The sequence below is a fragment of the Numenius arquata genome, chromosome 8 (genome assembly GCF_964106895.1).
Source record: "Numenius arquata chromosome 8, bNumArq3.hap1.1, whole genome shotgun sequence".
Lineage (NCBI taxonomy): Eukaryota > Metazoa > Chordata > Aves > Charadriiformes > Scolopacidae > Numenius > Numenius arquata.
In genome coordinates this window covers 18,107,762-18,135,688 of record NC_133583.1, presented here as the reverse complement: position 1 = coordinate 18,135,688, position 27,927 = coordinate 18,107,762, and the positions used below count along the sequence as shown (strand labels likewise).

At 41.4% G+C, this 27,927-nt stretch overlaps 1 protein-coding gene across 7 annotated transcripts in view; it reads left to right on the top strand.

The window, feature by feature from the left end:
• LOC141467835 (6-phosphofructo-2-kinase/fructose-2,6-bisphosphatase 4) overlaps nt 1-27,927 on the top strand; it is a 55,820-nt gene that overhangs the window by 18,428 nt on the left and 9,465 nt on the right. For 3 of the 7 annotated variants that reach the window (XM_074152529.1, XM_074152527.1, XM_074152526.1), the window contains exons 2-13: nt 6,199-6,315; nt 9,940-10,036; nt 12,459-12,525; nt 13,773-13,847; nt 14,427-14,483; nt 14,827-14,948; nt 16,619-16,826; nt 17,933-18,079; nt 18,653-18,757; nt 20,424-20,553; nt 22,117-22,179; nt 25,237-25,301. In XM_074152529.1, coding sequence (XP_074008630.1) covers nt 6,199-6,315; nt 9,940-10,036; nt 12,459-12,525; nt 13,773-13,847; nt 14,427-14,483; nt 14,827-14,948; nt 16,619-16,826; nt 17,933-18,079; nt 18,653-18,757; nt 20,424-20,553; nt 22,117-22,179; nt 25,237-25,301 — 1,253 coding nt within the window. Of the gene's footprint in view, nt 1-5,366; nt 5,401-6,198; nt 6,316-9,939; nt 10,037-12,458; nt 12,526-13,772; nt 13,848-14,426; nt 14,484-14,826; nt 14,949-16,618; nt 16,827-17,932; nt 18,080-18,652; nt 18,758-20,423; nt 20,554-22,116; nt 22,180-25,236; nt 25,302-27,927 lie in introns of all 7 variants that reach the window. The other 4 variants (XM_074152532.1, XM_074152531.1, XM_074152528.1 and 1 more) reach the window with 3 other exon arrangements.

Here is a 27,927-nt window from a genome sequence, read left to right as displayed (position 1 = left end):
AAACACTCTAGAGAGGACCAGAACTCACTCTTCCTTGATAAAACCATCTGTCTTGTTTCAGGGAGCTGAGAACACACTGTAATTTTTCCCATGCAAGGGGGCCGCAGAGTCCTTTATCCTCAGATTTTCATGTATTGTGCATCGCCCCGTGTTCCCATGAGGCGGCGTGACCCCTGGATGCTGTAGCCCTCTGTGGCAGCTCAGGATGGACTGCCCAGGCCATGGGTCATGTGGGGCAGTGCTGGGTTGACCAGTTCCCTGCTTTTACAGGTCACTTTGTTAAATGTTACTGTTCAAAAAATACAAGCTCCAGTTGGAAGTGGATTTCTTGTCCTCAAGAGTAGCTTTCCAGTGGAAGCAGTGAAGCTAGTCGCTCAGATGTCTTCTGAATTTCTAGGCTAAGCGAGATGAACTCTTTCAGTCTCCTTTGGTTGGGCTTTTTATGTCCTCGTTCATGCTGATGACCTTTCACAGCACTACTTTTAGTCTTTATCTCTTGAGAAGGTGGATGAGCAGAATTGTGCATGCTTCCAGTTGAGGACTCGACACACCCATCTTCAAAGGGACGTACCTTTGTTAGCTGTTTTTAGTGTGATTTTTCTGAAAGTTGTAGCAATCGCCGTTGTCTGGAGAAGAAGAATTCTGGTTAGCTGTGCCAGGGTTCAGCTGTCACGGGGCTCTGAAGAGCTAGTTCTTTTAGTCTCTGCATTACGATGTCTTCAAGGAACAGTTCTGGCTGTATGCAGCCTACTGAGCTTTTACAGCTGGTGAGACCAGTAAAAGGAACGTAACTGTTCTAAATGACCTTCCAAAGTAAGACATTGTCAGTAGAAACGTGCATTTTTTTATTAATAACTGCCACTTACCTTTTGTGGTCTTTTGTGAAAGGTTTTGTCTGTAAAGAGGTAGCAATAAAGCTACTCTTGGCATCAGATGTCAGATTGCGTCAAGTTCTATATGCATCAAGCATTGGGCTACAAACAAGGACATAAAAAAATAAATACCCAAGTATACTATAGTGAAAGTTGTTTAGAGAGCCTGGCAGAGGATGTTTGTAGAGTGAGAGATAAACCGTGAACTTCCTGTGGTTAAACATCATATTTTCCTCTACTACAGTTAACAGCTTTGTGTTTCTAAAGCTGCTGGAATTTGGTCTTTCTAGTAATTTTTATTTGCTGTTCGCACAGCAGTATGAATGTACGTTAGGTCCTAAAAGAAAAAAGAATTAAATGAAGATTATCTTTGCTCTAAAGAACTCTGCCCTTTGAGCTCACGCTGCTTGTGTGTATTTGTACTCCCAACTCTAGGAACTGAAGATGGAGAAAGCGAATGAGGTAGTGACAACACGCAGCTGTGGCCTGAGGATAAGGATGTATGATGGGGCCATCGCTGTTGGCATCAAAGCTGTGGGAAGCAGATGGTAACGCCCAGGAAGTGGATGGCAGAGCTGCTAGGAGCAGCTGGTGGCATGAGGCTGGCTAGAGGACACATATGAATTGCCTTGTACCAAGGTGATGTTAGAAGCTGGTGACTTGGACAAGAAGAGGAGAGGCAGATTGGAAGACGATGGACGTCTTCAGGTATAGGAGCAGGATGCTCTTCAGGAAGAGCAGCAGAATGGGGAACTTGTCCCTGTGGGATGCGAAGGAGAGTCACCAATTGTCATCATTGGTCAACAGGAAAATATGGATTAGCAGTAGTTAAATTGGATAAGTGATAGGGAAAGACATGTAGGGTTAACCTTATTTGGGAGGGCGGTTGTGTTGGCTTATAGTTAAAGATATTTGTCTATGAGCCTCTAAATAGTACAGTGGCTCCAGAGAATAGACCTTGAGTCGAAGGCCATAGAAACAGCTAGAATCCTTCGTAAACTTCAGATGGTTAACCATAGCAGCTTGATACAGAAAGCGTCTGACCTTAAAAGTTGGTTAAAAATTTAACACAGATAAGGAAAAAACCAAAATCTCATTTTGGGTGAAAGGAAGGGACAACTGATAATATGTTAGGTAGTAGGTGAACTTGAAAAATACCAACTCTTGTCTCTGATTTCACAAGATCACGTGGGTTTTGAGGGCTGATGGAATGCTGCACAGCTGATCTGGGTTGTTCAATACCCCAGTTTGGTTTCACAACCTTCTGCATCTTGCATTATTTCACAATAGAGTTTAAGAGGAAAGAAATGGCCGTGTAATTTCTTCTTTCCTCGACTGATAAGTCTTAAACTTAAGAAGGGCAGGCAGTCATAATTTTACTCTGAGCTGCAACTTGCTGTGTCCTTCAGTACTGTATAAGAAATTTTTAACTTGGGTAATGACTTTGCTTAAGTTGCAATATTTGATTTTAATGCGCTTCATCACTTGGCTGTTTTCTTTCACTGATGGGTATTTCTGGGCATGTTTTTTGTGTGTTCCCTGTAAACAAGGGGATACAACATAACATTTCTTTGTGATGCTGCTGTTTTAAGCATGCAATCTTACATGCGTATGTTACAAACACGTATTAAAGGAGAAACCTGAGTAAAGTCATAGGGCATCTTTAGCAAATGATGGCATGCAACCCTATGAGTTTGTTTTACTGTTCTGAGTGCATATGTTCCTCTAGAAAAATTAGGATTGGTAGCACAGCCACAGATTGGGGCTGTTGGAAACCCTTAAGAGGTACATATGTGAAGCAGTATTGAAAAATGAGTTTGTTTTCTCAAGATGAGATTGTGTAGAGAGATTTCTGGAGGTGAACCAGACAATGAAGTGATAAGGAGTTGAGAGAAGGCTGTGCTTTGTGGTCTACCTTGGATCTGCAACTTGCACCTGTATAACTACTTTTGCGCTGCAAATTGTTTTTATCGTATAAAGTGAATGACGTTGTGGTGCTGTGAAAAAGGGAATTGAGCATTGTGCCATTGGGAAAATATTAAACTGAAGAAGATCTTTTATTCCAGGAGTTAGGTATATGTAACTTGTGGCTTGTTTTGGTTTATCTATCAGTCCGCATCCTCATGTAAAAATTGCTAACATTTGTTCAAAGGAAGGTGTAGGTCTTGAGGCACTGATGTTTTAGATGTTGTCATTGGAATGAACATTCCTCACCACTTGCAGCAAGTGTTGGCAATGTTTTGTTGAGAAAGTTGTGGTTCAGATAAAGTGAAAGAAAATTAAATTATTTTTAACTTTTGAGTACTAGATACATCCTCAGAACCTTGCACTTTGGTTTAATCTCGACTTTTTTACTGAACTCATGAGCAAAACTAATCCTTGTTAATGACACAGGATTGTAAGGAAGGAAACAAAACCCTTGCTTTGCTGTGCTGAGTTTTATGTGTGTTGTTGAGAACGCTCCACTGAAATACAGAAGAAATAAAATTCTTGCTCTGTGTGCTTTTTAGTTTTAGTCCTTTTAGCTGTTTTGGCCAGCAAATGGGCCTTTGACTTCCAAATGCATAGGTGTGCTTGTCACTAAGTGCCACCTGTGTAAGTGGTATTACATTGCAGCCACTGTTGGCCATCTAAACCAAAACACCAAACATTTTTTAGAGCCCTGAAATTTAGGTTGTGAACTGGCATCCTCCTGTTGAAGGTAGGCTCTAACGGGTGGTATATGCTGTAGCACCCTATAGTGGTGTTTACAGAACTATGGCATTATGGAAAAGAGTATTTAAGATGATTGGAATCGGTGGTATTCCTCCTTTTGGTGTGCAGGGCATCTCTCTTACTGGGATCTGCCTTTAAAGAGGAAAAGCACTCTCGGCCAGCCTGGCACCTGGTCAGAATAAGATTGCAACTTGACGGGGATCAGCAGATAATTCCCTTGGTTTCTGCTGTATGGTCACACACTCAATAGCGGTGCACGGAGTGATCAGACGAGTGGATTAGGCGGAGTGTTAAACTGTATGCATAGGGCTCTAATAAAGGCACTTTTGCTAGTTTTTGTACTTTCTTTGAGAAAAATCGTGTAAAAATGCGAGTGATGCCAGCCTTGCACACTGACCGCTTGGCAGTGGGAGGAAGTGTCCCTCTTGCATGTTGTTGTAGCTGTGTTGATCCGGTTTGCTGCTCAGGGAGAAGATCTGCTGCAAACCCACGTAGGCAGCAGGACTTAGCTGAGAGGGCGATTGTCAGTATAATCTGTGAAGCAACCATTTAAGTGGGTTGCACGTTTCTTCACAGGGGCTTCCTAGCCCTTACCTTTGCCAAATGGAGTTTTGCTCCAGTGGAGATTTTACATTACATTACCAAAGGGTAGACATTCTGTGAGAAGGCTGAATTTGTATGGGTCAGCCCAGGAGAAAAAAAAGTATTAAAAATCAGGTGATCTAGGTGTAATACTAGTTGGTAAATTTTGTCTAGGATGAGTAGAAAAGCCTGTTTCGGTTAGCACAGCTCCTTGCTGAGCAGGTGGACCTGAGGCTGTGTACAGAGCAGATGTGTTCAGATCCTGGTTTGCCTTTGACAGCTCTTATTTCACTGCTTATATTGGAAAATTGTTTAAAAGTTGAGCTAGATACTTCAGGTGAAGAACCTTTCAAACTGTCTTTAAAAGAACAATGTCTTCTCTTAAAATTTCTAGGGGCTCGGGGATTTCCCTCATCTTGATATTTTGTTTTATTGTCCTTAAACCCAGAAGCAAAGCTGTTAAGCTTAGTAAGCACTGTACTCTTTTTCACTTCGTAGATGATGTTTCCCCAGAGCCTTCCTTCCTCATCTTGGAGAGGGGGTTTACAGGCCTGAACTTGGGACAAAGAGGAAGACGGACGAGAAGATGTTACCCTTCTTGTTTATAGTCATCTGCACAGAGGAGCTTGCTCTTGAGGGCTTTTATCAGTGTCCTTCCGGAGACATGAACATGTTTGGATGGATCTGTTTTGGTTTGCGTTCAGTTGCCTGTTAACTGTCATTGCATGGAGTAGGAGACTGTTCCATGGGTTTGAGGCGGGGTATGGTTTTGTCTTCTCTCTCTTATGAGAAGTGGTGTGTTTTTTAACGGGTTTGGGTTTTGGTTTGTTTTTTTTTTCTTTTCAATGAGCATTTTAAGAAAGTGCATCTGTGTTTTGCTAATCCGTTCTTTTTCGATGGGTTTACTGTGTGGAGTAGCTGTGCCAGATTCATCCAAGTGACTTTATGGGATGGGACTTTTATCAGTCCAAGGGTTGGGAATCTCAGGCAATCACGGTGCTTTTTACAACAGTTTAGTTATGCCTTACAGTGTAACACTGAGATTTAGTCTTTTGGAGTGAATTGACGACTCCTCTGTCAAGACACTGAGGAAATTGATGCACATGTGTATTGTACAGAAATTAATTCCCTTTGAAATGGGGGATGGAGAGGGACATTGATATCTTTGTGCCACTTTAATATCTTCTTTCTTTTTAGGCAGTTCCTTGTAGCTGTGATAGATTCATGCAAGGTATCCCTAGTTTTGTGCCATTAAAATGTTCAAAAACTTGTCATTTGAAAGGAAATGCCTCAAGGTTTTCAGTATACATGTAAACTCTTAACTTCCTACAGTGTTGGGTTTTGTTTTTATTTTAAACAAACACATTGCCTTTATTAAGAGTATTTCTGTATGTATATCTGTATATCACATTATCGTACTTGATTGTGTAGAATACTTGATTCCTAGTAATCATCGAAGAACAGTCAAAATGAGCTCTGTTTCAAGAGAGATTTTTGTATAAATATTTAAAGGAAAAATAATAAATAGCGAGTACCATGCCATACTGTAATGTATTAAGCTGCATCTTACATGCTTGTTCCGCTCAAAACCAAGAAAATGTTGAGCCGTGTTGAGGTGGTGTCTTAAAGATTCAAAAATTATCTAAAAACTGTGTACGCCTTGCTGTTTTCCTTTCAATGCAAGCACTGAACTGAGGTGCATAGGGGTGTAGGATGTCGGTGTCCTTTCTTTTGGTATTGTTTTTGTATGTCTTAAAGCACATATGCAAATATGTAAGTTTCTTGTCTTCTGCCTGTGTACACCCACATGCCCAGCGTTGCACTACCACTGACACATCCTTCCGTAAGAAACCTGGTTAGGTCCACTCTGCTCCTGGAAAAAACCCCTGACAGTGAGACACGGTGCATGAGCTGCTTGAATAGTCACTTCCTTGGAGAGCACACGGATTGTAATTTTCCCCCACGATACAAGCCATTGCTTTGTGGGAACGTTAATGGTAAATCCTGGTTTTCTGTTTTTCTGTTTCAGTATGTATGACCAACTGCCCTACTCTGATTGTCATGGTGGGTCTCCCAGCAAGAGGAAAAACCTACATCTCGAAGAAGCTGACACGCTATTTAAACTGGATTGGAGTGCCTACAAAAGGTGATGGGTTTACTTTGTTTACATCAGAAGGACAGGGCAGATGTTAGGTGTTTTATAGACCTAATTCCCAGTGATTTTGTTGCCCAGTTTGACTACTTAAAATCCATCTGCTTTGTTGACTTATTTTTAAGCAATAGTATACACAGGCTCCCTGTTCTGTTTAGATGGTAATTAATCAAATTCTGGTGATTGTTCATTTACCTCCTTGTCCTGCCAGGTGCCTAAATCAGCTTTTTGCTCTTGTTCTTTAACACTTTGGTTCTTCAGCTTTTTTCTTTTTCTTTTTTTTTTTTTCCTCCTTCCCCTTTCTTTATGTGGGTGAAAGGGAATCTTGTTTACATGACGATGAGCAATCAGTGCTTCTCGCTTCTCGGTTAAAGTTCTGACTTCTCCATCTTCTTTTCTCTGTGAACTTTGTGCAACGTGTAATTCTCTGTGTAATTCTTTGTTTAACTGCACTTATGGAGTGAGTTACAGCTCTTTGAATATTAAGAGCCCAAGGAACCGAAGCAGCCGCTTGTTATCGCTCTCTTAAGGACTTTATTTGTGTGTTTTGAGTGGGAATCGATGGCTCTGATTATGCCAAGGACTTGGCTGTCCTACCTCACTCCCCAGCTCCTGTGGTATCTTGTGGGCCCAGCTTGACAAACGAGAAAGGCCTAAGTCCATTGGAGGTCATGAGCAGCAATCTCACCCTGCCACCTCCTCTGGCCCTGGAGAAGAGAGAGACAGCCTTGGTGTTGTGTGATTCTGTGCCTGGTGCAGTAATGGTAGCTTTATAGTTATGACTAGTTAATCATTTAAGTAACATTAAACATGTTAGATCATACTAAAGGCTAGACTTTTGGCTGGATATTCAGAGATGTATTTCCTAGTAGCTCTAAGAAGTCGAAGAGTTCTGGGCTATGTTTAAACTGCCTTTGGATTCTAGGGTGTAGCTTTTGGAGTTTGTGTTTTCTTAAGCTCTTACAAACTTGTCTAATATGTTTTTTTTAGATGAGATGTAATGCAGGATACGTTATATTGTTTGAGTATGAGAGTTTTCAGGATTTAAATTATTTAATTAAGTTTTGGCTGTTTTCACACAGGATCACCCTTCTGGTGAGCCGTATCGGATATTCAGGGACTTCAGTTTTATCCACTACATTGAAGCAGAATAGCAATCTAAATACATTAGCCTATATCCAAGCTGATAAAATGTATAATATAGGTGTATGGAGAGAGAGAGATATATATCATTGTGTTGAATATTTTACTAGGTGGCCTTGGAAAAGCAGAAATCCAGTATTGGACAACAAACAAGATACTGTCTATATCTGGCTCGTGCTTGGTTGAATATATCCCCGATACAGTAAAATAAGTAGGGGCGGTAGGTTATAGGAAAAGTTTCATGGGCTACTGTGAACAGCACATCGGAAAATATCTGTGCCAGTGCTTAATAAAAATAATTACAACGTTGCTGCCTGATTTTATGTAAAGTTGCTCATATACAACATAAAGTTGTTTTATAAGCTTCCATGCTAGGTTGCTGGTTACAGTTTGTTAGAAAGCGTGGCATGGGATTTTCTTGGAAACCACAGACCTTTCCTGTTGTTTGTATCAGTGATGCAATTTTACTGCGGCTGAAATCAATTTAAAATACCTCACCGACTGAGGGAATAGAAGACACGTTGCGTAATGATTCCAGTTGATTGCAGCTGAATCGATACATGATAAATATCAAGTAGCCCTGAGAGCTGTTACCCTTTGGCTCTTAATGTCTTAAAATTATTGTGTGCTTTGTATAGTAAGTGTCCTTACTCCATGAGACAGATGGTTAAAATTACAAGGTTATGTAAACCAGAGAAAAGATAAATGCCCTCTTTTCATGTAACATACATTAAGCGAGCTGGAGAGTTCAGGAGCAGAAGGTGGAGGTAAATAGCCCGGGATTGATGTTAGTTGAATTGTTTCAACTTATCAGATCTGTGTTTTCTTTTATTCCTTCCAAAATCCTCTGCCATTTAGAATGTGAAATGGTTAAAAATACAAGGGACTTTTGTCTGGGCTTTTTGAAGGAAATGAGGTCAATTAGCTGCCTGAATAGAATTGTGTTGCAATGTGGTTTTTAGATACTAAGCTTTGGGAAGCTTTTTTGAATAGTTCTGGCCGTGTGGTAGTTGTGATACCAGTTAGCTTTGTGAAACTTTTCCACAGGGGCAGATGCTAATAATACGAGCTAAAGATCATCTCACTAGATAGTACTTTTTCCATTGCTGTGCATGATTCTCTTGCAGTAACTGTGCTTTCTTATGAATTATTTTTTATTTTTAAAGAGCTATTGCCTGACAACACTAGCCATCTGAACTTCTTGCATGTTCTGTTTTTCTTAGAAGAAACCACCTTTTTATGTAGCCAGCATGGCCAGTGCTTATTCAATTTGTCGCAGAGTAACCTGGATTGTACTATAATCTGTGTCACACAGTTGACCACAAAAAAATGGCATCAACATTTTTGAACTCCAATAAAACTTGACTTTTGGGTGGATAAACAATATTTATTGCTTTATCCTCTGCCCCCAGTCCCAACAACAATCTATATACAGCAGCTGATGGTTGAGCTCTTTTATCCGATGTCTTTTTTTCTTAATTACAACTCAGCAATTGTGTCTATTGCTTCTTTTCTTCTTTCCAGAAACGAAGTCTGGCCAAGTAGTTTTACCTTGGCGGCCTCCCAAACAGAATACTTCAGCTTGATCTAATGTTAAAAAAAATTGCTTTGCAGTTCAGCAGAGAAAACCTATAGGTCAGAAACAAGTTAAACATTAATTGCGCTTCAGAGACCTACTTTCAGAGCTGTAGAATTAAGTTAATTGGAGTACAGTGTCATTGCTGTGTGGCAAAACAGAACAGCCTTGCCCTAACCCCTCATCTGATATTGTGACACATGTACGGCCATAGAGCTTGTGGACCTTTGCCCAGATAAAGAATAGTTTTCTTCGACCACTGTTAAGAGATCTCAATAAGATTATGTTCTGTACTTCTGCTTTATTTTAATTTTTTAAAATAAACGAACGGGTTGTGAAATAGTATGTGCTGATCCTGGAGGAATAGAAATATTTGAGCAGAGTTCTAAAAAATGTTCGACAACTTGAAGTTCTGTTTGTCAAAAGCGAGATTGGTTAGTTATATTTAGAACTCTTCCTTGCTTAAATAAGAGTGGAAAGTTTTGGGAGGTGCTATCAGAATACTGCTTCACTGCACATACACACAGAAGAAAAAGCCACATTATTAGCAGTCCTTTGTAAAGTGCTGAAATAGACTCCCAGCCACCCCTGCAGAGGAGGAAAAGAGTTTCTTTTTGTAGTTCAGGCAAACTGGCAGAGGTACAACAGTACGGCCAAGTGACTCCATTAAAGCCACCTACATACAGCTCAAATGTTCTTTTGCCATTTCCCTGATTTCTTGTTGTCTTTGTATTTATAAACACCCCCCCTGAAACACAAGAAGTAGTATGGTGTGTTGTCTTCGTACGTGCTAAATTATTTTATCCTTGCGGGTAGTTTGGTTTCAAAGCTGTCATAACTTTTGTCCTTTCTTCCATGAATGTTGTTAGTTCCCACTAATACTGGTTTCTTCTTGGCAGAATTTAATGTTGGTCAGTATCGTCGAGATTTGGTGAAAAAGTATAAATCTTTTGAATTCTTCCTGCCTGACAATGAAGAAGGCTTGAAAATCAGGAAGTAAGTTTTGAATGTGTTTGGCTACACAATGTTAACTGTATTAAAATGCTACCCTGTGTGATTTGCTCTTAGACTCTGCTTTAAGTTGCATTTTTGTATGCTCAAGAAGACCCTTAAGAGACTGCAGCATGAAATGACAAGGAACAGAAATTCTCGAGAAGGTGGAAAAGTGATTTATTTAGGCTGCTTAAAATCTGGGGTATTTTTTTCTTAATTCTTTCATCTCAAGCATCAAAAATACAGAGAAGAGAAATACTTGATTCCTTTTCACCTTTCGGTAGGCTGTGGCTGCTATTATTCCTGCAGATATTCCAGGATATTTTCACTCAAAACAAAGCAGTTTTAACAAATAGTTATTATTTTTCTTTTTGCAAGGTATCAACTAATAGATGCAAGACTTTCTGCTGTCTAATTCCTAAAATGCCAGTTTAGAGCTTTTTTTTGTGGATCATAAAGAAGAAAAAAGCCCCACATAAGTGCTTTTCTTTTTGGTTTGCGTAGTGGCATTTTTCGCCTGGAGTACTTCAAAGGTATCTGTCATTACCCGTTCAAATGAGCGGGATTGAAACACTATTATTCTCTCCCTGAAACTGTCCTTTTGGCCACCACACCGGTGCTTCATGCGGTCAGTCAGTGCACTGCCTCGAAAATTGCCATGTTTTGCTGCTGCTGTGCAAAGCCAGCTGAGCACCAGTGTGAGCATCCGTGCCCAGGTGAAGCACTTGAGACTCCCCTCCTGCCTGGAAGGAGGCTGTGCTTTAATGTGGAGGAAAGGCCTTGAGAAGAAAGGGTAAATGAAGAGAAGGTCAGAGCAAGAGGGAGCTGCCTCTTTTCTTACAGGAGATCAAATGGGGAAGGTCGTCTGATTTTCTTCACTGTTCATTGTCTTTTTTAATATGTTGAGTAAAACATTTAAAAGCGTGCAGTATGAAATGAGAAGGAACAGAAATTCTAGAGGAATGGAAATGCAATTTGTTTAGGCTATTTAGGAAGTATTTTGTTCTTAATTCCTTCAGCTCAAGCATCAAAAATGTCTGGATGTCACTATGGCTGGACTTTCTTTTGTTGTTGTCCCTCTGCTTCCCTTTCCCTTTGCTAATGTCAAAGAGCAACTTGCATAAGAACCCTCTAATGCTTTGGGATCAAAGAGTAGATAGAGCTGCATTATCCTGGGAAGCCCCTACCTTTTGCTTAGAGGTAGAGCCAAACCTTTTAACCTGCCTCCGTGTCACCAATTAGACTAAATGGTGGGGAGCATAACATGAAATGGGCTGTGTGAGCTCATCTGCCTGGTTAGTAATGAGGAAAGAGGGTTTATATTTATTCAGTGAAGACTTGACTGCTGAATCTCAGTTCCTGACATCTGTTAACCATGCTAATGTGGAAATACTGTCAGGATTGAAAAGCTTTCATTTTTCTTTAAAGATAAAGCTGTGCATGCAGAATATGGTAAATGTAAGAGGAGAGTTACGCATTTCAGTCTGGAAGTCAAAATAAAGTAGTAAGGCATAGAAAGGCTGTTGAAATGGCCAAGGTTTTATGTTGGTATTGCAAAAAGACTGTGTTTATTGGAAATAAATGGGACTTTGTTCTACTAATGAGTAAATCGTGTGCAATGTTAAAATTTCCCTCCAGTATTACTTATGTGTTAGAAATTGTAATGGACTTTGAAGATAACACTAACGCTGGGGAAATAGGAAAGTTGCAAATGAATTTATTCTTGTCTAGATTTAACACAAGTGTAAAGGGGTGGGTTTTTTTGGTGTTCGTGCCCTCAGGGGTCTCCAGTACTAATTACAATGGGTTGGTGACCACAATGGGGTGTTACTTTCACTTCCGTCCCTAATGCATGGTGCTAACTTTGTTTTACTCTCTCGGTAACAGATTTTTTTGACATAAGCGATTTTTACCTGACAGTTCAAAAGACAAGTAGATTAGTGAAAAATAGTTGTCTATCCCACTTTAACTTAGGGCCACAAGATAAAAGCCTTAAGTTGATATTTATTTTCTCCCCCCTCTTTGAGAATCAAATTAAGAAGCAAGTATCTATGAATAGGTAACGGGGAAAAGAATACAGTTGCGGGGATGATTCAGTGCTGCTGTTTTAGATCAGTGAAGGTTTATCCTGGTCCGTGAAGTTGAGGGCTATTCAGTGGTGATGTATAGTTGTATGCATTGCACAGAGGAGCACTGGACTGGTCTTTTTTCAGGCAGAAGGCCATCACCACATTTCCTCAGTATAGCTTGCTTGACCTCTGTTGGTTTTTCCTATGTTTGGGGGGGGGAAAGGGGTGGGATTAAAAAGTATGTGATTTTGAGAAAGATCATCTAACATTTACAGGGTGCTTTGATCACAATGCACAAGTGCATTAATAAAATGACTTTAACTAGCAGTTGAGTTTTACTTTCTTTCATTTTTAAGACAGTGTGCCTTAGCAGCGCTGAATGATGTCCGACAGTACCTCAGTGAAGAAAATGGGCACGTGGCTGTAAGTTTCTTGTTGGCACGTTCTTGAGGCGCTTTCCCACAAAATAATGTGTGTCGTCTGGGTAATATACAACTTGAGTAATTCCAATATCTCTTCAGTATATCAGATTATTTTTTTTATTTGGGAGTTACATGTTAGATCTGACTTGTTGCTGCAGTGAAAGGAGCACTAAAGTTCAGGGTGATGATGCCATATTGAGCAATCACCTTTGTGATGGGAGGGGTCAACCAAGGGGAGGGTAACAGTAAGAAAAACGTCCCCCTTCTCTCCACATTGTATAATGTACTGTTAAATACATCTGTTGGTTTTGTTGCACTTGTGTTTCTGTTTGATAGTCTAGTGTTTCAAGTGAAAGGTAAAGACTTGCTGAACAAAAAGCATCCTGGGGTATTCCTTGGCAGTTGTGTTACTGACGTGGGAAATCTCTGAAGACAGCAAAAGAAACTCAAAGTAAATTGTGTATCTGAGTATTCAATAATGGGGTGCAAAACATCAGCTGTTCGACTATTGAGGTTGCGTATTCTCGTTAATAAGATTTTGTGCATAGTGTCTTTTTTTTAAGACTACTGACACAACTTGGTGGTATTTTCATTAACTAATGAAGGCAAACCATTACCTATAATTTTAAGTTCTGCTGGTGACACAAAGTAAAGTTTATACTTTGGCAAACTACATACTTTGGTAAAAAACACTGGTGTGTTCAGAGCTGAACGTAAGTCCTTAAAAAAATGTCTGCGTATTTCCGTGTCATTCCTGGGCAGGGTTTACAAGTCTTGCAGATCTTCTGCCCTTTAAAAGTTTTAGACTTGCATTTTGAATAGCGTATTGATTGCAGTATCTTTTTTTGTGTGTAGTGAGAGTTCACTAAAAACCTATGCATTAGTATTTAATGCTGATATAGGCCAGGAGGAAGATTCTGTTCTGTATTACGTGTTAGGCTTAAATTCTGGTTGCTTCTTCCAAATACAGTGTTCTGCTAGTAGTGCTTTCAAACTATTACTCTTTTTTATTATTTAGAAAATCACGTGTAAAATAGGAATGTCTTGTTTTTCTGTTGAGCATGTTGAGGGTAGTGGTAAAGGTGGGGGAAGTAGTGGGGTAGAGGTAAGGGGAAGTGTTTTCATTGGTTTCCTTCACATTGAGGGACTTGGAACCTGTATTTCCGTTGTTACTAACACAGTGCTTTTCACAGACTATATTGCTTTTTTAATTCCCCTCTCTCTCTTTTTCTTCATTGTTACCCCTAGGTCTTTGATGCTACAAACACAACTCGAGAACGCAGAGAAACTATTTACAAATTTGGTGAAGAAAATGGGTATAAGGTGAGTGAGAAGCACAGGAGTTAAGAGCTAATGCCTCGACAAGTAGGGCAGTGGTAGTTTTTGCCCTGATTCGTACTGCAAGCTAAGTGCACTAGCATAAGCCACATCCCTTCTAGACGATTAGTCGACAGAGCATTTTGTGTTCTCAAGCATTGTTTGTGATTACAATCAACCCATCCTCATGTTTCTCATCTTTAACGTTTGCACTGCTTGGAGCTAATCTTTTCCGTGCCGCAGCTTCACTGCTGTCATCCTGGACCTGTATTTCTGAGTGTACTGTCAGCAAGAACTACTTAAAATATTGTTCTTGGTGCAGTTCATATTTTTGCTGCAGAAAACACATAGGGAATTCTGTGTTAGTTCTGCACAAACAAAAAACTTTCTGTGACTTTGTACCTTCTGTTCAGGATTGTTTTGCATGTCTATGTTATCCCATAATCTTCCATTTCCTCTAAACTTGAGTCTCCATAAACCTTTGAGACAGCAAATGCTCATGTGTGTTAGTCCCCAGAGGTGTTTTAATGCATCTTCTTTCTTCTGCCTTCCTTCTGTACACGTGACTTCCCCTTTGGACTGAAGACTTTTTTTGTTGAGTCAGTATGTGTGGATCCAGAGGTCATTGCTGCAAACATTGTGGTGAGTATAGGAAAGTTTTGCTTTAACTGCTTTAAGTCAAGAGGTTTGAAGTAACTCAGTATGTTTGAAGCATCTCAGTATTTTTAGAAGTACATTATAAGAACTTCCAATAGCAAAAAAAATTAGCTTCCATTAGTGGAATACTTTTTATTTTCCTGTCCATGTGTATACCAGCTCAGAAGTTTAATTCTATGAAGAATAGCTCTTTTTGCTGTACATGTATTTTAATTCACTTACGGAAAATACATTTTTGTGTTGTGTTCTCTCCCTTCTTATTTCTTTAAACTTCTGTTAAATGGGGAAAGAAGCTTATGTACTACTCTCCTGTTTTTATTTCAAACAGCAAGTGAAACTGGGTAGTCCTGACTATGTTGATTGTAGTAATGATGAAGCAACAGAAGACTTCATGAAAAGAATAGAGTGCTACAAGAACTCATACGAGACATTAGATGAAACTCTTGACAAGTAAGTGGTGAGATAATACTATGATCGCAACTGGGTTATTTTAAGATGTTTCTTAGGGGATGGAGCATCCTGTATTGGGGATTAGGGCTTTCTAGTTGTGCTTTTTTTTAATGGTTTTAGCTCTCTTTCCTTTGGCAAATTAGAAAGAGTTGACTCTGGGAGTGTAGCCTGGAGACTTGCTTGCTTGAGGAAAACTGGCTAATGAGTCTACTCTAGGACAATATTCTTTTTTATTTTCCCACTTGGAGAATGGTGTGATTCTTCTGGGATAGAACTAGCATTTAGAAATTATTCCAGACTTGCTGTAGCAGTTGGTGGTTGTTTGGTTTTTTTTTTTTTAGTATGTAGAGGAGACCACAGTGATTTGTAAGCATAACTTCATTTGTTGACATGGTGAAGATGAATTTTCAACGCATCAGTCTTAAAGATGTGACTTCTAAATTTATTTACTTGTGCTTGCAAATTATCCTGCAGATGCAGGGCTCTAAGGAACTTCAAAAGCCAGATTATTTGCTCTCGTGCCAAAGCATTCATCTATTTTTCATTCACTTTCAACACTTGAAAGTAAGGTAGGGATGAACCGTGCGAGGAGGAGCCCCGTTTCTCTTGCTACGGTCCAGGATTTCAGTGTGGGATTTTGAGCTGCAGTCAGACCGGGTGCTCCTGCGTTGTTTTGGGACCAGTGTTACAGAGAAGGCTAAGCTGCATTTTAATGTAATTGAGTGTGAGCAGTGTGAAGCTGGTTCAGTCAAATCAGTTCACGCGTGTAATTTTTCTGATGGGCCTAATGGTTGTGCCTGGGTGAAATAGTAATGATTAACTTCAAGGAACGCTATCAGAGATGAGGTGATGATGTGTGCTTCTCGTCACCTCCATTTGGTTTTATTATAAATTTTCTTGGTTTCTTGTGGTATGATGTCTCAAATGCATTGCTAGAAACCGATAGTGGTTATTTTCAGCTTATTAGACTTTTCCTCCTTTAAACTAGATGCTGCTCTGAAATTATAGCTGAGAGGAGAAAGGATAAGCAGTGAAAATTGAAATTATAACCTGTCTGATGCTGAGAGAAGGTAGTGGTGGGGTAAATTACAGTACTGTTAATAAATACTTGTTGATAGAGTCGTTGAGAAAATGTCTTGCTTCAGGCTAGTCCTTGGCCCTTCTGATATTGTAGTTTTTCTGGAATGGTTAACTGAGATGGATAATTATTGTGCCCTTTAGCCCCTGGGTGCAATCAGACAAATACTTGCTGTGGGAGAAGTGTTTGTAACCTGGAGAAAAACATCCAGTATCGTAAAATACCTGGATACCTTATTAACTGCAGTTAAATGACTCCACTGAATCCTTCTTTCAGCGGGAGGGCTGTATTTTTCCAGGAGTAGGATCTAGATTTGAGAGGCAAAGTGCAAGTAGAGGGAACAGAGAAGAAAGTGATGTGAGCAGCTTACATGTGAAATGAATCGAGTTCATCCTGTACCTTTGGAGTATTGCATTTTTTCCTAGGATTTAGGCATATTCCATGGGCAATTGAGGGTTTGTTTATTGCTTTGGCTTGTTGCCCCTTTGTTTTACAATATGAGAGAGAATGGGAAGATTGTGGGACATGCTAATAGAAACTGTATGGAATCTTATGGTTGGTTTTTTTTTGTTTGTTTGTTTGCTTGTGAAAGGGATCTTTCTTATATTAAAATTATGGATGTCGGAAGGAGTTACCTTGTGAACAGAGTAATGGATCACATCCAGAGCCGGATTGTCTACTACCTCATGAATATCCATGTAACTCCTCGGTCAATCTACCTCTGTCGACATGGAGAAAGTGAACTCAATCTGAAAGGGAGAATAGGAGGAGATCCTGGGCTGTCTGTCAGGGGGAAAGAAGTATGTACCTCCCGAACAAGTGGGACTGAGTTTTGTGTATATCTATGCACGTCTGCAGTTTGTGCTGTTGTAATTACAGCTTTCTTCCTCTACGCCCTTTTCCTCTTCACATGTTTAAGAAGGGGTTTTTTAGTTGCATGTGTGGTAGTGGAAACTGGATGGACGCACTGTGTGTGTTGTGATTTGGTATGTGCTCTTCTATTTGTCTGTCATTCTGTGGGTTGAAATTCCTTTTTATCCTACAGCACAAAGCAGTTGTCAGGAGGGCTTTATTTTTTAACTGTATTTTAGTAAAATCCTGACTTATTGGGTAATTGGGGAGGTTCACAAGTTAAAAGCTGAAAGGAAAATTCCTGGAGGTAAAGCTGGAAACTGCAGAAAACTTGCCTCCTCTTTGTACCCCTTCCCTTCCCTTCCCTTCCCTTCCCTTCCCTTCCCTTCCCTTCCCTTCCCTTCCCTTCCCTTCCCTTCCCTTCCCTTCCCTTCCCTTCCCTTCCCTTCCCTTCCCTTCCCTTCCCTTCCCTTCCCTTCCCTTCCCTTCCCTTCCCTTCCCTTCCCTTCCCTTCCCTTCCCTTCCCTTCCCTTCCCTTCCCTTCCCTTCCCTTCCCTTCCCTTCCCTTCCCTTCCCTTCCCTTCCCTTCCCTTCCCTTCCCTTCCCTTCCCTTCCCTTCCCTTCCCTTCCCTTCCCTTCCCTTCCCTTCCCTTCCCTTCCCTTCCCTTCCCTTCCCTTCCCTTCCCTTCCCTTCCCTTCCCTTCCCTTCCCTTCCCTTCCCTTCCCTTCCCTTCCCTTCCCTTCCCTTCCCTTCCCTTCCCTTCCCTTCCCTTCCCTTCCCTTCCCTTCCCTTCCCTTCCCTTCCCTTCCCTTCCCTTCCCTTCCCTTCCCTTCCCTTCCCTTCCCTTCCCTTCCCTTCCCTTCCCTTCCCTTCCCTTCCCTTCCCTTCCCTTCCCTTTTTAATGGAATGTGTTGTGTTTCTTAGCAAAAACTTCGATGGAGCCTTTTGGAAAAGTTAAAATGAGTTTACAGAGGCTGGAGCCTGTGTGTTCCAAACCGAACGCAGTGTGTTGGCTCTGGGCCCTCATCTAGTGTCTCATGGTTTTTCTTTCAGTTTGCCAAAAGCTTGGCACAGTTTATTAATGAGCAGAATATCAAAGACCTGAAAGTTTGGACTAGCCAGATGAAAAGGACAATTCAGACTGCTGAAGCCTTGGGAGTGCCTTACGAGCAGTGGAAGGTTTTGAATGAGATAGATGCAGTAAGTTCTTTTCTAAATATCTAGTAAGTTGCTTTGTTTGCTGGGGATGAAGGCAGTACTTAATTTTGTAATGATAGGCCTTTTATGGGACGGAAATTCATTTAAGCTGGTTCCAGAGGCTGGAAAAAATGTCTTTTAACAAGGCTAAACGTTTTATTAAAAATTGCCATAATCAATTTAGCCTTGATTTGTCTTTACCAGTAAAACATTCCCTTCCAGAAGCCATGATGCTATGAAATTTTTGTAGGTGGGAGTTGGAAAGAAAGAATAGCATTGCTAGTTGGCACTTTCCAGCTGCTCCTGTAACATAGATAAGCAGCTCCGATAGATAAAATGTGACCTTGCTTGCCCTTATGTGTAACTTCACTTGTGTAGGGGCTTAATGGTTTCTTCTACCCACCTCTGAGTGCAGCTGAGTGTCCTGTTCATTGCGCGGGACAGTTTTGTCCTTAAGCGTCAGAGTAACAAAATACACTTGTTAAAGGTTATTTATATATGGGTTTATTTAAGAGTGATACCTGCTTTTTGCACTGCTGGAAAGACATGCTTGTTAATTATTTTTATTACCTATAGGGAGTGTGTGAAGAAATGACATACGAAGAAATACAGGAAAATTATCCGCTGGAATTTGCACTGAGAGACCAAGACAAGTACAGATACAGATACCCTAAAGGAGAGGTATGCTGTTTTTTCTCTCTTAAGATGAAGGGATTCCTTGTCTTGAATACATGCATGCTGGCTTTAGGAAGGAAAAAAATATGAAAAGGTTGTTCCTTTCTCCAAGGGAAAGCACATAGGAGCTTTCAGGGATAGAGCCCAGATGATTTAATTTGGTTCGGGACTTGAAAAATAAAACGATAGATTTAGACAAACAATTGAGGGCTTTGATCTTGTGGGCATCGTTTCTGTGCTGGTCCTGCAGCGATAAAGCGGGAGGAATGATTGCAAGGCTCCACACTATTGCATATGCAAACACACTGCCAAGATTGCCTTTTTCCATTCATCCCTGCCGTAGATAATGGCTGTTTTGCATGCGGTTCTGCCTGAAATGCGAGGCAAATCTGTAGCCACACCGGGCTTTCCCTTTAATAAACTTCTTGCCTTTGGGAAAATAACTTGCTGACAGCTTTTCTAAGGCAAACCCATTACAGCGCAGCAATTACCAGATGGTCACCCGGCCCGTCCGTGGGCGCTGACGGCTGAGGATCGGGGCAGCAGGGTAATTGGCCCAGCTGCTCGGCTGTTTGTGTCAGGAGGGAGCAGAGCTCTAAGGTCTTCTCCTCAGCAGTCAGGAGTAATCACTGTGCTAAGGGCAGCTGTGATAAGAGCAGTGTTCTGGCGGCTGTGACCCCTGTCTCGCTAATGAGGCAGTCATTAAGCTGCAAAGTTCTCCTAATCCATTTGAACAAGGGGTGTTTGTTTTTCAAACTGATGCCATCCTCTAGGACAGTGACAAACATTTCCAACTCCCTCATCGCCTTGGGGTGATGAGTTGATCTCGGTTGTTTGTCAAAGGCAGTTTCTCCGTTGCTGGTAACGGTGGCAGGGCTTTGCACAGCCTCGCCGGAGAACCCTGGGTTCCTCTTGCCAAGGCCTGAATCACCAGTGCCACTTGCCAACCGGGCAACCCCCCGTTGGGACCGCGTGAAGGCTTTCTGCTGTGGTCGTGCCTTGCCCTGCTGGGTGTTGTGCTGCGTTCTCCACACGTACAATACGCAACACGTTTTGGAAGTACTGTCTTTTACCGTGCATATGAAAATTAAATTAACATGTAGAGATCCTGCTGTGCTTGTGCTGTGCAGGACGAGGGGGCAAGAGAAATCCAGCCTCCTTGCTTTGTGACTTCTGGTGGCTGCTGTCACCAGGCCAGTTCATCAAGCCTGTAGTTTGTTTTTAAAGGGCAGCCTGAACAAGTCAGGCTTTGTCAACTGTTTGTAGGCTGACTTTAGGCTGGGCTTCCGAGATTTTTGCGTGGAAGAGAGATGCTTTTGAAGATGAGATATGGAAAATAACGTGCAAGACTTAACCTGTGCATTTGCAGATGCTGTGAATTAAATTCTAGGCATTTTGTGGAAATTCTTGATCATAGTGACTACTTTAATAAATCTTTTCCATGAGGGTGATGTATCTTGTTATATGTATGCTTTTGATAGTCTGGAAGACCTGGACTGTGTTCTTAATTTAAGGGAAATTATTACTACAGTATTTGTCTGTGTGCTAATATAACATTTAGAAGATGACTCATACGAAAGTAAGATCCACTTTATATACATACAGCGTTCAAAGAGTTTTCCCTTTTTAATGTGCTGTGTATTTCTTCTACCCCCCCCCCCCCCCCATGCAGTCTTACGAAGATCTTGTTCAGAGACTGGAGCCGGTAATTATGGAACTTGAAAGGCAGGAAAATGTGCTTGTCATATGTCACCAAGCTGTCATGCGCTGTTTGCTCGCGTATTTTCTTGACAAGCCTGCAGGTGAGTTTTCCTTGCTATATTACAAATGGACTATTTTTTTGAAAATTTACTGATTGAAGTTCTAAAGAGCAGATTCTAACCATTTCCTTTACCATCAGAGGGTGGTTGTGCTAGGCAAGTTCTCAAGTGTAATTTTTTTGTATTCGACCAACATATGTGGTACTTTGTAGTTGATTTTTAATGAGCTGTTTCTCACCTGAAAGGCTGTAAAGTTTGTTTTTTCTGTGGCTGTTTGAATAACAATGTTAGGGAAGAAAACAGATACACTGTCAGATAATACTGATAACAGATATACTGTCAGATATACTGTTGTATACCTGGACTTTAGAAAAGCATTCGATACTGTCCCCCATACAATTCTTGTGGAAAAACTGGCTTCACACGGCCTGGATGAGCATACGATCCGCTGGGTCAACCAATGGCTGACTGGAAGGTCCCAAAGAGTGGTGCTCAATGGATTTAAATCCAGCTGGCGGCCGGTCACAAGTGGTGTGCCTCAGGGCTCAGTGTTAGGACCATTTCTGTTTAATGTTTTTATTGATGATCTTGACAAGGACATAGGGTGTATCATCAGCAAGTTCGCAGATGACACCAAGCTAAGCAGGAGTGTTGATTCCCAGGAGGATAGGGAAGCTCTACAGAGAGACCTAGATAGATTGGATCATTGGGCCAAAATCAATGGTATGAGTTTCAACAAGGGCAAGTGCCAGGTTCTGCACTTGGGCCACGACAATCCCAAGCAGCGCTACAGGCTTGGGGAAGTGTGGCTGGAAAGCTGCCTGGAAGAAAGAGACCTGGGGGTTCTAATTGACAAGCGGCTGAACATGAGCCGGCAGTGTGCCCAGGTGGCCAAGAAAGCCAACGGCATCCTGGCTTGTATTAGAAATAGCGTGACCAGCAGAAGTAGGGAGGTGATTGTGCCCGTGTACTCAGCACTGGTGAGGCCACACCTGGAGTATTGTGTCCAGTTTTGGGCACCTCAATCCAAGAGAGATATCGAGGTGCTGGAGCGAGTGCAGAGGAGGGCAACGAAGCTGGTGAAGGGACTGGAAAACAAATCATATGAAGAGCGGTTGAAGGAGCTGGGACTGTTTAGTATGAGGAAGAGGAGGCTGAGGGGAGACCTCATCACTCTCTACAACTACTTGAAAGGACACTGTAGAGAGGTTGGTGCTGGTCTCTTCGCACAGGTAATTAATGACAGAACAAGAGGGAATGGCTTCAAGCTCCAGCAGGGTAGGTTTAGACTGAACATTAGGAAAGAATTTTTCACAGAAGAGTGGTCGGGCATTGGAATAGGCTGCCCAGGGAGGTGGTTGAGTCACCATCCCTGGATGCGTTTAAGAGACGTTTAGATGTGGTGTTGGGGGATATGATATAGGGAAGAACTTTGTAGAGTAGGGTAGATGGTTGGACTCGATGATCCCAAGGGTCTCTTCCAACCTGGATGATTCTATGATTCTATGATAAAAGACTTCTGAGTGGTTGGCCTGTAAAGTGATGGAAAAGTTAAGTGCTTTTGTAATCTTTTGTACATCGTATGTAATTTGTTTGTTTTCTCAGAGCAACTGCCTTACCTGAAGTGCCCACTGCATACTGTCTTAAAGCTAACCCCGGTGGCTTATGGTAAGTAGTATTAAGTATATGTAATTTATAAGTAACCATACTGTTACTTACATCTGTGTCATCAGTACAATTTGTGAAGCATTTCAATTAAAACACATTTTAAATTTATTTTGCTATGTTAGAATCAACAAATCTTTTAGTTTACATTTGCTTTGCCTTGTGCCAGAAAATATATATGTCTTAGTGAAAGAACTGGAACTACCAGTGGCTGGAGCTACTAGTGGACAAATTTCTCTCGTGCTCAGTTCATATGCTGTTTCATTTAATTCTTCTGGCAAACGCGTGCCATTTACAGATCTGGTATAGTAAGATGTCAGGTTTTATTGATGTATTTGACGTATTGCTTTTTAGAAGACAGGCAAATTTACATTTATGTGGGTTTATCATCTTACAAAGGCTGTTCCCTTTACCCTTAAATAACTGTTTTTTTTTCCTGAAGTATTTGTTTGTGGACCTTCATGCTACCACGTGAACTTACCTCGTTTGTCGGGAGCTATTTTCAGTGCTTAGGAGCTTTCACTGAGATTTGCCGCAGGCTTGTAGAGAGTGGGGTATGGGTTGCAACATGTACTTCTTAGGTTTTAGGCTAATTGCTAATTAAGTTTTGTGTGTGTTTCAGCCTCATCTTAACGTGTGCCTGCTGTTAATTTTCTTTAAGTGATGGCTTAATTATATCTTCTGATATCTCATCACACTTCAGAAGATTATTTACAGACAAAGGGAACTATCGGTACAGCTTAACAGGAAATGGATTGCCAAAAAATGCCAGTCGAGTTATTAATCAGAAATGCAAAGCTTTGAAAAATAGTAGTCTAGGCTTTTACTTTGATTTTTGTCCAAGTTTCAAATACAGTTGAGAGGAAATAACAGACTGTTGCACTGGGAAATCTGTCTGAAGAGGTTTTCATCGTTTAATTGCGGTGTGGCCTACAGTCGGTGATAACCGTCTATGCTTTGGTGACATCTGGTGTTCCCAGCCTGGCATGACAGGCTGGAGTTTTGAAAATGGAGAGTTAGAAGTTAGAGCAGCTAAAACTGGGTTTTTAAAGGCTCAGTTTTTGGAAACTGGATTCTCTTGACTGGCTGGTCTCAGTCTGTTTCCACACAGAGGTTTTTGTTTCGGGGTGGGTTTTTTTACTGGGAAGTTGGGTGACTGTTCGTAAATTTTAAGAGAGCCTGGATGTTTGCAGTGTTTACTCACCCACTAAATGAGGAAGGAAAAGAAAGAGTACGAAATACTGTCCTTGTCCTTTTGACTTCAGGGAAAGAAATGCCGTGGTTCTTTTTTTAAAGTGCTTGATATGTATATCTGGTTAGCACATTTCAGTCAACCTACTTCTTAGAATTTGACCATCTGAAAATACAATGGCTGTGTAAACTATTTATACAGTGATATTCTATAGCATTATTTCAAGTTGATATCACCACTTGGCTCCAGTGAGACAGGATGCAGGATCAAACATGGTGTGTTTAATGTCTTCCAGCTAATCCTGTTCTGGGGTAACACCTCCCTTAGGGGTTTGCTCTTCCTGGCGTTTGAAGCTAGCGTCGTTCCCACCCTGCATGGCTGATCTCTAGTAGGGGAACATCTGTTATGGCCTGACAGTAGGATTAGGGTAAATTAGACTTTTACCCAACAATCCAGTATAGCGGTGGTCTGTGTGGGAGCACACAGGAAAGAAGCTGCGTCCTGCTGTAGGTATGAACTTGCACATTGGTAATTAAAAATGAATTGAGAATATCCACATCGTAATTACTGTGGAGTAACTCATGTCCCTTTAGTTTATATTTAAAGCTTTCCATATGATGTTTTTTTATCAGGTCTTAAACTCAGCTAGTGGTAAGGACTGAGAGGTCTCTGTGGAAGCCTGTTTGCTGCATTACCAGTCCTTAGCCATGGCCAGCATTGGGGATCAGAGCTTGCTTTGCTTGGTGTTAGGGGTCGCAGCGGGTCTGTGAACAGAAGGATGACTAGGCCACTCTTCCAGTGGGAGACCTGCACTTTTCCCCCTTAAAATTGTTTTTTTGTTGTTGTTGACTATTTCTTTGGGTGCTGCCCCCCTCTGCAGTGTTCACTTACAGTATTCGTGACAAATTGTGTTTCTCAGAACAGGCTTCCCTAAGGGAAGGCAAATATTTGCCTTACTAATTTATATTAATTTTTTTAAAGTGCAGTGGCTTTCTAAGAAAAGGCTAAAATCTCCTTTCTTTGTCATGTAGTAATTCTATGGAGTGTGTTACAATTTCAGGAAAGAAGCAGAAAATTCTGAAATCTATTTATGATAGAAGATGGACTCTGGTACATCAGAGGAATTTGGCTATTAATGAATGTTGTGTAGGGTAGTGGTAGCTTATAAAAATCATGTTCATGTGAGATATGACAGTGTTTGGCAATCGGATATTGCTTAAAGTGGTGTGTCCACAGTGTATTGAGTAATTATAATTCTCTAAGTGGGTCAGGTTATACTACCCGAGTAATCGTTGTCTCTTCTGACTGTTTAATTTTTCCTTGCTTCCCATGAGTTTTCCATTTTTGGGTGAAAAGGGGAATTTCTTTTTCAGAAGTCAGTTTTAAAGCTCCGTTTAGCTGGGGGTTAAAACTCAGTTTTGTGTGTGTAGAGGAATGGGGTTGCCAACAACACACAGTGTACCTTTTTGTAATCATTTCTGTGTTTTAAAAAATGAGAGCAGCGTTTATCTTTTTTATTACTCTGAAATTCTACGCAGTCTAGGGTGTTTAAAAAAGCAAAAAGATATAAATAAGAAACTTCAGACTGAATGTTGATGTTCATGTGTGTTTATAAATGGGAATTTGTTTCAAAGGAAATAGTGATAAAGCTCAGGTGAGAATAGGAGATGGGTTATCAGATTGAGAATAATGTTCATCCTGGTGGAATAAATTAATTTCAATAGCTTAAGCTATTCAGAATTTGGGAAACTAGTATAAAGCAGACAGGGGAAGTGATTAACCTTCACCAACTCAAAATTAGATTGCATTTCTACTATAACTTCATTTTTAAAACAGACCAATTCTAAAAATGTGTTTTCTATCAACAGGATGTAAAGTAGAATCTATATTCCTGAATGTTGAAGCTGTAAACACACACAGGGATAAACCCGAGGTAAGAATATTTTTCAAATCGGAGAACTTTCCGTAATGCTGAGAACTTGCCAGAACTTGCTGAGCGGATTTCCATGGTCCTTGTGGTTAGAAGTGATGTGAAAACTCAGCTGAGCATATTGAATTTTACATATCAAGCTTTACTGCTGGTTTGCTGTTGCGGGGAGGAGGGAAATCCTTTTTATTGAGCAAACTTATCTTACATACAAGCTCTGGCTGAATAGTTTATCTTCAAAAAATGAATGAGAACTTGAAGATACGGTGTCAATCTAAAAGCTGTATAAAGTTTTTCAGGCTTTGTTGTTCAGCAGAAGTAGCGTGTAGTCGAAAAGTACATTGTTATGAATCCCACACTTATTTTGGAGAGAGTAAATAATTAAATCACGAGCTTTTTCATCACTGCGATTACTGCTGTATGAAAAAGAGGAATTGATGATGCTGCCTGTGTTTTAAGCCAAAGCTGGAGAGGAAGACTAGATCTCAACATACAGCAGAACAGCTGGGGAAAAGGAAATTGAGTGTATTTGTAAAATATAAGTGGAGATAAGACATCAGACCACGGCAGCTTCGTGCCCTCCCTGTGTCAGGCCCGCTGTTCTGTGTGCAGCTAAGAGTTGACATGAGCTGAGGTCGGTTCTGCTGCTCACATTATGAAAGTTACCTAAAATGTGTTACAATTAAAAATTTCTGGTTCCCTTGCAGATCCTCATGCTAATGCTGCTAGGTATGGCACGGATTCCTTGCTGAGGTTATGAGCCACCCCTACTGGGGAATTAAAAGTCAGTTTGATAACGTGAGAAAAAAGGGGTTTCAGAACAGTGGGTTTATGGTGAAAGGGAATATAGTGATAGACGTGTTTATATGCATGTATTCAATAAGGCAGGTGACACAAAATGCCTTGCTTATGTGAGGCTATGTGTTTGTGGCAGTTGTGCAGGGTTCATGCTGCAGGGTTCATGCTGCAGGGTTCGGCAAAGAAGTTTTGTTTTGGTGACTTGGGTATTGCGAATTCTGAAAATACTGACTTCTGGTCGTTCACAGCCAAGACGTTTTCTATTAGTCGTGTCGTGTGTTTCCTCTCTCTTCCCCTTTCTCCTTTGTTGTTCTGCTTTACCACTTTTGTGTCTTAGTTTGGTTTGTTAGGTTTAAGAAATCCATTCTGGTTTTACAGTGCTTAAAAAGGTGTTGGAGAAGCGCGGTGAACCTAAAGGTGTTAGCTTATCCATGTTAAATAATGTAGATCAACTGAACATCTTTAGTTTGGCTGTTGGAAGTATTGGTGCTGAGTTTACAGCTTGCTGAAGTGTCTTGGGAATTGCTGTTGGAAACACCTCTAACTGAAGATGTTTATTTCAAGGGGGAAAGCTCTGCCCGAGTCACCAAGTGACTGTTAACGTGTCTAGCAGTGATGTGGCTGTACTGACATTGGTGTTGGGTGGTTGTGTTTCAGGTGCACGTAAAGGACCACAGAATCACAGAATGATATGGGGTTGGAAGGGACCTCTGGAGATCATCTAGTCCAACCCCCTACCAGAGTAGGTCCATCTAGAGCAGGTTGCACAGGAACGTGTCCAGGCAGGTTTTAAATACCTCCAGAGCCAGAGACTCCACCACCTCTCTGGGCAGCCTGCTCCAGTGCTCTGCCACCCTCAAAGTAAAGAAGTTCCTCCTCATGTTTAGATGGAACTTCTTATGTACAAGTTTGTGCCCGTTTTCTCTTGTCCTGTCGCTGGGCACCACTGAAAAAAGACTGGCCCCTTCCTCTTGACACCCACCCTTTAAGTATTTATAGGCATTGATCAGATCTGCCCCCTCAGTCTTCTCCAGACTAAAAAGACCCAAGTCCCTCAGCCTTTCCTCGTAAGAGAGATGTTCTAGTCCCGTGACCATCTTTGTAGCCCTTTGCTGTACTCTCTCCAGCAGTTCCCTGTCCTCCTTGAACTGGGGAGCCCAGAACTGGACACAGTACTCCAGATGGGGCCTCACCAGGGCAGAGCAGAGGGGCAGGATGACCTCCCTCGACGTGCTGGCCACACTCTTCTTCATGCACCCCAGGATGCCATTGGCCTTCTTGGCCACAAGGGCACATTGCTGGCTCGTGGTCATCCTGTTGTCCACCAGGACTCCCAGGTCTTTTTCCACTGAGCTGCTCTCCAGCAGGTCAGCCCCCAACCTGTACTGGTGCAGGGGGTTAATCCTCCCCGGGTGCAGCACCCTACACTTGCCCTTGTTGAATTTCATCAGGTTCCTCTCTGCCCAGCTCTCCAGCCTGTCCAGGTCTCGCTGTACGGTGGCACAGCCTTCTGGTGTGTCAACCACCCCTCCTAGTTGTGTGTCATCAACGAACTTGCTGAGGGTACGCTCCATCCCTTCATCCAGGTCATTGATGAATATATTGAAGAGGACTGGACCCAGTACTGACCCCCGGGGAACACCGCTTGTTACGGACCTCCAACTAGATTCTGTGCCAAAATCATGCAGATGGTTGCATTGCAGTGGGCACAATGACACAAAGCTGTTTATTTAGAACAGAATTAAACTGAGTTAATGGATTTTTAAAAAGGGGAAAAAAAGGAGCATTTTTGTTTAAAAAAAACAAACCCCAAAACCAAAACCAACAACCAGCC